The 9,972-nt window shown below is 36.1% G+C and overlaps 1 protein-coding gene across 1 annotated transcript; it reads left to right on the top strand.

Moving 5' to 3' along the window:
- The first annotated feature begins 2,873 nt into the window (after positions 1-2,873).
- On the top strand, positions 2,874-9,837 carry LOC118275158 (L-asparaginase-like). The gene is made up of 9 exons (XM_050696849.1): positions 2,874-3,161; positions 4,535-4,657; positions 5,142-5,254; positions 6,309-6,434; positions 7,020-7,144; positions 7,634-7,866; positions 8,420-8,580; positions 9,278-9,391; positions 9,696-9,837. Exons 1-9 carry the CDS (start codon positions 3,089-3,091, stop codon positions 9,738-9,740), a joined length of 1,113 nt encoding a protein of 370 aa, XP_050552806.1. The 5' UTR covers positions 2,874-3,088; the 3' UTR covers positions 9,741-9,837.
- The last annotated feature ends 135 nt before the right edge of the window (positions 9,838-9,972 follow it).

The following is a 9,972-nucleotide window of genomic DNA, read 5'->3' as shown; positions in this document are numbered from 1 at the left end:
GCCAAAAGGAAGTTGAGGTCTAATTACTGTTTTTTATTCAATTATTTAATCCATGTTATTTAGTAATGTAAGCAATATTATAAATAAAATGTATTTTAACCGGTTAATATGGTATTTTATTGAACTGTAATATGTTTGTATTACTACACCACTGCTACGGCACTGCTACGCCACAGCTACGGCACTGCTACGCCACAGCTACACCACTGCTACGTTATTACTACGCATAGCTACACCACTACTGCCAGGCAACTACTACGCCACAGCTACACCACTGCTACTATATTACTACGCCACAGCTACGTTAAAGATACGACACAGGTACACCACTGCACTGATACTTTATTAATAAGCCACAGCTACATCACCGCTACGATTCTGGTACGCCACTACCTTTAACTACGATACTGCTACGCCATAGTTGCGTTCCTACTAAACTACAGCCGCTACACTACTGTTACGTTGCTACTACGCCACTACTACGTTCTTCTCAGCAATGATACCATCGTCAGTCTATTATTGGCCGTGTGAAGTATGGAAACTTAAATAAATAATATCAAACAAGGAATATTTTCTCAGTAGTAGCATGATTGTGAATTTAACTATTCATACATTCAGACCTATTCATGAACCTGATAACACTTTAAATAAACATTGCTGAAAAAACAAAACTTTAGTATTTAAGTAACACATATTTTATATTCATTTTGCTGTAACTGATAAGAAATAAATAATTTATTATAGAATGACTTAGTTTTTTTCGTATTGATCATAACATATTGACTAACTTGGTAACAAAACAACAAAATGCGTTATCGGAAGACTAGTAACTAGGTAGGTATTTTGGAACTTTACTTACTTTACTTTGCTTTGTTATTGTGATAAAATAAAACTAATGAGTACATACAAAAAAAGTTTCTTTGGGAAAGTTGCTTGTAATCATGAGTAAAATCACGTGTTTAAATATCGTTCACTAATTATTACCAGTCACCCAATATACTGTAAATAAACTGAGATACGACAACGTGCTACAGTTTATATAAAAGACGACAAGATGACAAGTTAATATTAAAATTCCATGATTCTGTGATAAGATAACAGCTCGAGTCACATTTAGGATAACAGACATTTATTATATAACGACCTCTTTTGACCCCTTGGGGAGTATTGAAGAGATATTACGTTGTACAAGTATTATAACAAAAATATACTTATACATATAGTTTGCTCATTTCATTATCACAAAATTGTTGTTGAGCGAATGTGATGAAAACATAGCATAGAGGTATTAGGACTCTATCTCGCTTCTTAGGATAGGACGGGGGAGGTCTATGTTCAGTAGCACTGGATTTCTTTTTGTTGCTGATAATATGATGAAATAGGATTTCCAAAAAGAGGCTTGGTATATGAAATAAAACCGCTTTCTATTTTCTTTTAACGCTCCACGTCTTTTTATATCCATAATACCTTTTGCTAAGTCTGAAAAATACCATGCAGAAAACCGCATCAAACACCGTCAAACGTGAGATAATCGCGCACAATCATTCAAACATACAGCTCAAACTGACAACCTCCTTTTATTTGAAGTCGGTTAACAACTGTTAAAAATCGATATCACACCAGCAGCGAAGTTAGCAAAAGCATATAGCTATATACTTAGTATAATTAACTCTTCGTATGCCGTAACGCGGATGCACACGAGACACATTGTATTTCCTATTGTTATCTTATATACGAGAGGTTAAGTACCGCCATACTTAGATCTTGATGTCCTCATACTTCATATATGGAACAAAATGTAAAGTACGAGTAACATAACCGACAAACGTTCATATAAATTTTCCCCTTATAGCTATCGGCCATGTTTTTATATCAATGAATATTCACTTGTATTACAGGATGTATTGGCGTATATATTTTATTATTCTCATAACATCTATGCATATATTACGTCGCTAAGGTATTTTGTTTAGGCTGAGGAAAGAGATATATTTATATCGTCGCGCCTTTTATCTCCGAAGGGGTCGGTAGTGGTACATATTACGTCACGTAATGCCGCTATACAATGTACACTCAGTTTTCACAATTTGTGTTGTAATTCCCATGTAACAGGTGGTGAGCCTATTGCTATAAACCGGCCACATTTCCAGACTCCGTAGCACGGACTACTGAGAAATTTTCGCAAACACTGAAAAAAGCCCAACAATATTTCCCTCGACCCAAGAATCGAACCCGAGACCCCTTGCCCGGTAGTCGCACTTGCAAACCACTCGGCAGAGAGATATTAAGATCAAAAGGGCAATAAACAAAAGCAAGCAAGTCTACGTTACGTTAAAGTGGCACACGGTTCGATTCCGCACGATACTAACTAGTGCTAAACATTGAGTCGGTTTTATTCCATACATGTGTATTAAATAATATTATGCAATATACAGACATTCTATTAATACCTATATATATTTAAATAAAGCATTATATAATAATATGCATTTAAATATTTATTTTAACATTAACTACAAACAGAATACAATAAAACAGAACAATAAGATCCAACAGTCAACCTAAGTAGGTTGACTGTTGGATCCAACAGTCAACCTATGTAGGTTGACTACGAAACGGTCACATAGTGTCACACTTAGCTTATCTCTGGTGGAAAAGCACCATTACTATAAGTAATAATACTATACTGATGACCGACCGATATGATAAAAGTCCGACCGAGACTATGCACAGCGTTCCCGATAGCGACAACAAAACAATTTTAAAACTACAACAACAGTTCGTCTCCTATTTCTTTCAATATTTGCATCAACCTGTATCAGTACAACTTATTACATCATTTTAATTAATAGTAGTTAGTTAGTATGCGCTCCTAATCGTCAGTTATGCACTCGACTCAGGCCAGTTCACACGTCACGATACACACGACGCGAGACATCGACCTTGGATCCGAAGATACGCCGCGAATCTTAACATCGTGTGTAACAGTATAAGTGCCGGCTTCTCTATAAAATATCTCATTCACTATCTTGTCTTAGCAAAAAAGTATTTTTTTATTTAGTAGAAAATTAAATTAAATTTATTAAAAATGGTGCAAAATAAGAGGATTCTTGTCATCTACACTGGAGGCACTTTTGGTATGCTGAAAAATGAGAAAGGAGGTGAGTTGTTCAGACTATGTTTCTTTTATATAATTTTCCTCATTATGTTAGTTTAAAATAAGTCATATTTTATGTGTTATAGAGTTTATTTTCCATCGTAAGCCTAATTTCATTTCACTGGTACTGGTACTTATACATAAGTATATTCTTTATTCTTTTCCTTAAGGAACAGTACTTTTCCATAGTATTTTTTTTTAAATCAATGGTTAGTATATTACTTAAATTAACATTGCAAGTAATACATATAAAGACATGTAATACATAATAATGTGTTTGCAAGCCATTTACTGCCAGACGTTGTTAGTATTTGTTTGTAAATTAGTTATGTACTTAAATGGCATAATTATCACATTTGTACAAAGTAAATTATTCGCTACGTATTTATGTATAGTAATAAAAATAGAATAACGTGGAATATTATGTGAAATCTTTTAAAAATAATACAAAAAAAAAACATACTGACACGTATTTATACTTATGACTTAATTAGACGAAAAAAATACATAAAATAAGTTAATGAAAAATGTCTTAACTCGTCTAATAACCCTAAAATACCTACTTTACGATACACGATATTTATATTTCCACCTAATGAAAATAATTTTTACGATACACGAAATTTTACTGTTTCATTTCAATTTATAACATATAAATAATTAAAATATTGAAGTTATCTGCTATTGACAATATCATTAAAATGATAAAGAGATATATTTTAAAGCTCTTATATTAGGTCTACTGACAGTTTGGTATTAAGATATCGCGATCTTAATACCAACCTGTCACTTTTTATCAAAGATAAGTAAATACTATCTTGCACTAAAATAGTGTCTATTACTTATCTGATGCTTATAAAATACATAATTGAAACGTCCGACATGTAATTAAAAATAAAAGAAGAAACTTGGGATTATTAAAGTGAAAAGTCTTGTAAGGTTGATAAACCAAACGTTTATCAGGAAAAAATGCGGATTTTTATCTTAGGATATACTACATTGTCACTGGGTTCAAATTCCTTAGTTTATCAGGAAGGTTTTATATATTACTAGCAAAACCGGCGAACTCCGTTTCGCTATCAATGTTAGGATTTAAATTTCTCCTGATTTTTCTTTGCTATAAACCTCACGGAGCTCGAAACCTTTCCAACGAATGCAAAACCGTTCAAATCGGTTCGTGCGTTATGGATTATAGCGTCATGAAGGAAAACTCGACTTATCAACTAATAGATTATACTGGACTTTAAAGAATATATTTAAAAGCTGATCCACCATTTGTTTAGCATTTGGTGGTCAGCTTTCTCGCAGACATTTAAACAAAATGAACCTTAATATAACTAGTAAATTAGGTTGACATTAATTCTCGTCGTTTTGCAGTACTGGTGCCACAAAAGGACATAGAACGAAGAGTGATCAGAAAGCTGCCTCAGTTACACGACAATGCCTACTGGGAGAAAAATCTCGCCGGAACAGACCTTAAAGAATATTTGGTGGTACCAGGTTAGTTTTCCTGATTAGACTTTATTAGACGTTAACTAAACCGATATTTATTCCAAAGTTTTGTTTAAGTGTGGGAGAGCCATGCTTCGGTACGAATGGGCCGGCTCGACCGGAGTGATACCACACAGAAAACCGACGTGAAACAACGCTTTCATTGTGTTTCGTTGTGTGAGTGAGGTAACCGAAGGCCCAATTACCTAAGAGTGGGAATCGGGGATTGGGAAGGGGGTAATTAAGCCTCCTGTAAACTCACACAACGAAACAACGCAAGCGTTGTTCCACGTCGGTTTTCTGTGAGTATATGTATAACAGTGAAGTATATAACAGCAAACTGTTATTGAAAATTATGACTGACGCTACTGTAATGAATTACATAATCTCTTATCTTACAACGTTCTTCATTATATCGTCAAATATGAACAAAAATATCACAAACTAATATTAATTTAAAGAGCTAATATTGACAATGAATTATCTTCCTCAGATGGCAAGGACACGGAACAGAAGGTGCTGTACAAAATATATGAATATGAAGAGTTGAAGGATTCCTCAGACTTCACCATGGATGACTGGCTTACACAGGCTAGAGATATAAAGGTAAGCAGAGTAGAGGATATTAAACATCATCCTTGATTATATGAAGCAATCTTAAGCAAACAGGGCTAACACAAATATATAAGTGACTATCTGACCCGGCAAACTTCGTACCGCCTTAAACATTTTATTCTCACCTTTTAAACCTTCCCTGGACGTCTACAAACATTTTAAGACCAAAATTTTATGGCAAGACTAACAAACAGCAATTGATTTTTATATATATAGAGATTAGTAAGTACCCTTAGTATGAGTTGGTTTACTTTACGTTTAAACTAAACGAAACGAGAGCGAGAGCGCGTTCGGCGTTCGGATTGGTTAGTTCTTTTGTACCGGCCAATCAGAGCGTCGAATGCGCTTTCCGTTTTCGGTCAACGTAAATCAAACTCGTACTAAGGTTACTGGTTTTTTTACTGTTTCTTTAACTTCGCTTCTTCGTTTATAGTCTCACGAAAAAATACAAATTCGTAAAATTATCGAAGTTATAATATAAAGACGTTTGTCTCGTCACTCACGTGTTCCTGTTTCTAAGTGTTAGATAACTACAACCTTCCTCAATAATACAACTAGCGCGATAAGATAGCGAGTCCAAACAAGAAAACAGTCTTTAGACGAATATCTTTAAGTACAAATTGATAACGCAAGTATAGAGTTGCCTAGACCAGTTTCGAGCTCTGAATGGGCTAAGGCTGGGCTTGAAACTAGTCGGGTATCCTTATGATATAATTTGAAGTGAATATAAGTCATATGAATATTATGACTACCTACACGGTTGTCGCGGTGGCTGGGTAAATGGCTGCCGCGCAAAGTGTAGCGGGTTCGATTCCCCCATGAAGCAACCCAGGTGTCTTGTGCATGTCATGTCATTGTATGTTTGTAAACGCACCCACGATACAGGAGAAAATCCCATGGGTACTTGGTGTTTGTAGGTTTCGAATCTACAAACACCGTCTCCGTCACCGTCTTAAACTTTCGGGCTACCACGACACCTGAAATAAACCAACAGCCTAATTAAGTTTTTAAATTATTTTAAAATGATAAACGATATTTATTTCAGAAATACTACCACGACTACGACGGTTTCGTGGTGCTGCACGGCACCGATACCACAGCGTATGGCGCGTCCATCCTGTCCTTCATGCTGGAGTCCGTCGGCAAGACTGTCGTCCTCACAGGAGCACAGGTAAGAATCACTGTTGTTTTAGTCATCATCGATTATATGCACCTCTGCCTACCCCTTCGGGAATAAAAGGCGTGACGTTGCGTTACGTTGCGTTAATCATCATCAATTATATTTAAGCCTTTTTAAAATATTATGTAAAGGTACAATCAACAGTAAAGAGCATATACAGGCGGTAAACGGAACGCTCTCGAAAAACGCCACATTTTTTTCGTTTTTATAATTTAATCGTTTTTGATTTCGTGTTATTATTTTTAACTTGTTTTTTAAATTCGTCTACAACCTGTTTAACAACTTATGACTTCCTAGCAGCTTCAAAACCTGAGTGGCGAATTAATATTAAAAATGTAGTAGTATACTAAAACTAGAACACTTACCTGCAATCGTATTGTGAATCTAATTGAAAAAGAGTAACCTATAGAGTTTCTTGTTCATTCTTTTCTATGGGTATCTACACTTTGGAACAAGCAAATAGCTTAACTAGGGGACTTAATATTATTATATTTACTTTGACTTTCAAAAGTGCCTTCCTGGTCTATTTGAAATAAATAATGTTGACTTTGCAACTGATGAATGTTTCAATTTCAGATTCCCATTTTCCAACCTCGAAGCGACGGTAACAACAACTTGCTGTGTGCTATCCTCATTGCCGCCACGCAACACATTCCAGAAGTCACAGTATTCTTTGGAAACAGGCTTTTCAGAGGCACGAGGTAAATATATGTTTGTTTTTTGTTGACTTTTAAAATATTGTATGTTTAAGCTATATATACATACAATCTTTTCTCTATCTATTTCTTATTATGTCGGGCAAAGTATTACTGGGCTTTTTTCTGTTTTTCGAAAATTTCTTAGTAGTAGCACGTAGACTGGAATTGTGTCCAGGACCTATATGACAATAGACACACTCCCTATTACATGGGACTTAAATATAACACAAATGGTGAAAAGTGGGTGTACTTTGTAGGTATAGCAGCATTACGTGCGTTTTCGGGGATAAAAGGTGTGACGTTGCATTACTTCTTATGTGGTTGGGTTGATTTATGCCAATATATGTCCTTAATGCCTATCTGTGTCCTACAAACAGGCTTTCCGTTTGCAGGACACAGATACCATCATGTTAACTAGTAAATATCAATTTACAATGATGTAACCAGTACCCATCCTGTACATCCATAATACTAGACTCTATCACTCCACAGAGTAAAAAAAGTATCAAACACAAAGATCTACGCGTTCGACTCGCCCAACTTCCCAGCACTGTTAGAAGCCAAGGCGACCCTGGATGTAGACCCGAAGATGCTGATCCACCCCCCTGGCTCCGTGCCCAACGAGTGCAGGCTGCACGACAAGCTGTGCAGGAAGGTGTACATCTTGAAGATGGCGCCCACAATCACACCTGAACTGATTAGAGCCGTGTTCTCGGGAATGGAAGGTGATTAATGGTTGATTTTATATTATTCTGTTTTGGAACTCTCTCAATTCTCTTAGAAAAATCTGCACATTTCATGATGAAGGATGGTTTTCTTTTAGATGTTTATAAGTAGTTAGGGCATTGTAGATAGGGCGTTTTTTTTAAACATGTGTTATTGCCGTTCTTCGTTACGGGACAAACATCTTCACGAAGCCTTTTCTCATCTGGGAAACTCAGTTTTTTTCTATGAGGAAATACCACCTCGTAACTTAGAAATCCATATACTTTATCTTTTACACCTAAACTGTCGTACTCAGAGACATTTAACGATCACCTAAACTATTCCTTAGTAAACATTTTGTATGGAATACAATTGCTAAGGACTGGGATAAGTAACCGTGAAATGACTCTGAGTGCGGCAATAAGAATCATACTTAAATCGGATGAACTAGTTGACAATGCGGTACCACCCATTGCAATCTTTAAAACGTTAACTGGACACGTTAGTGGAGGATTTGCTTTCAACAGTTTTCTGATGGCAGTTAGAGGCTTAACCAAGTTCTCTTTTTTGCAGGTGTCGTTCTAGAGACGTACGGCAACGGTAACATCCCCATCAAGCGCAAGGACATCTACAAGGAGATCGAGGCGGCCGTGAAGAACAAGGTCCTGGTGGTGAACGTGACGCAGTGCATCAACGGAACCGTCATCGCCAAGCCTTTGTACGAGACTGGACTGGTGAGCATCTAGTTGATATATTTATATTCATACTAGCTTCTGTCCGCGACCTCGTCCGCGGAAAATTAAAAAAATAGGGTTGTACTACCCCTAACATTTAGGGGGATGAAAAATAGATGTTGCACAAAAAATTTCATCAAAATCGGTCAAGCCGTTTCGGAGGAGTATGGCAACGAAAACTGTGACACGAGAATTTTATATATTAGATTTACTGTGCTATAGGTCTCTCGAGAGAGGAAGAGGGGGTTTGGTAGATAGAAGCGGTTCTGTAACTGTCAATTCGAATTTTAGAAGTCAGCTTGATTACATTCTCGTCCGTCATTGGTCGAGATAATTGTCACAAGCAATGACATTAATGAGTTCACTGCAATCTTTCGTATTGAAAGTTACAGAATAGTGTGTAGTTAAACCCGGCGCATTCCGTATCGCCACCACTGATTCTCCCTGTTTTGTCTAAATTTTCTTTGCTATAAACCTCACGGAGCCCGAGACCTTTCCAACGATTGCAAAACCGTGGAAATCGCTTCGTGCGTTCTCGAGTTATAGCGTCAGGAAGGAAAACCCGACTTATTTTTATGATATAGATTATTTGATATAATCACAATAATGTCAGAAGATTAGCAAAGAGTTTTCTTCTAAAGGCAAAAAGGTGTTGATGTTGGCGTATTAATTGTAATTTTGCTTTTTTCATTCTTAGCTCCTGTTGGAATGCGGAGTAGTGCCTGCGTACGACATGACAGCCGAGGCTGCGTGGGCCAAGCTGTGCTATGTGCTCACTAAGACAGAACTAAGTTACGAGGAGAAAGTTAAGGTAAGCTATATGTTTCTGTAGTGTAAATTTAACCTTATACAATGCAGAATAAAAACACTTTTTGCTTGTTATTATTCCCACGTTTATCAACCGCAGAAAATTAAAGTAAGCTTTCAAGTTTCTGTAATGTAAATGAGACCTTATTCAATTTAGAATAAAATCACTTTTGGCTTGTTATTACTTATTCCCATGTCTATTATAAAATGGTGTTTTGAAAAATCAACTTTAAGTCAAAGTGTTAAAGTTTATTCTCCAATAGCAGATAGTAAAACTCATATTAATAAATATTTTCATTTGTTTACAGCTAATGAAGACGAACATCCGTGGCGAGATGTACAACCCTCACTAATTAAGTTATGTTAGTTAAGTTAAATAATTTCTAGAATAATATTGTATGATTGTTACTTTGTATTAAATGTCGAATAAATTATTTGTTAAGGTTCAAATATTGGTATAACTAAAACATCACAAGATAGTGCAACGTCACACCTTTTTATCCCCGAAGGGGTAGGCAGAGGTGCACATAACGGCACGTAATGACGCTTTACAATGTGTACATTGCGCACTTTTCACCATTTGTG

Source organism: Spodoptera frugiperda, chromosome 11 (genome assembly GCF_023101765.2).
Source record: "Spodoptera frugiperda isolate SF20-4 chromosome 11, AGI-APGP_CSIRO_Sfru_2.0, whole genome shotgun sequence".
NCBI lineage: Eukaryota > Metazoa > Arthropoda > Insecta > Lepidoptera > Noctuidae > Spodoptera > Spodoptera frugiperda.
Note: the sequence above shows the minus strand (reverse complement) of the source record. Positions and strands in the feature narration are given on the sequence as shown.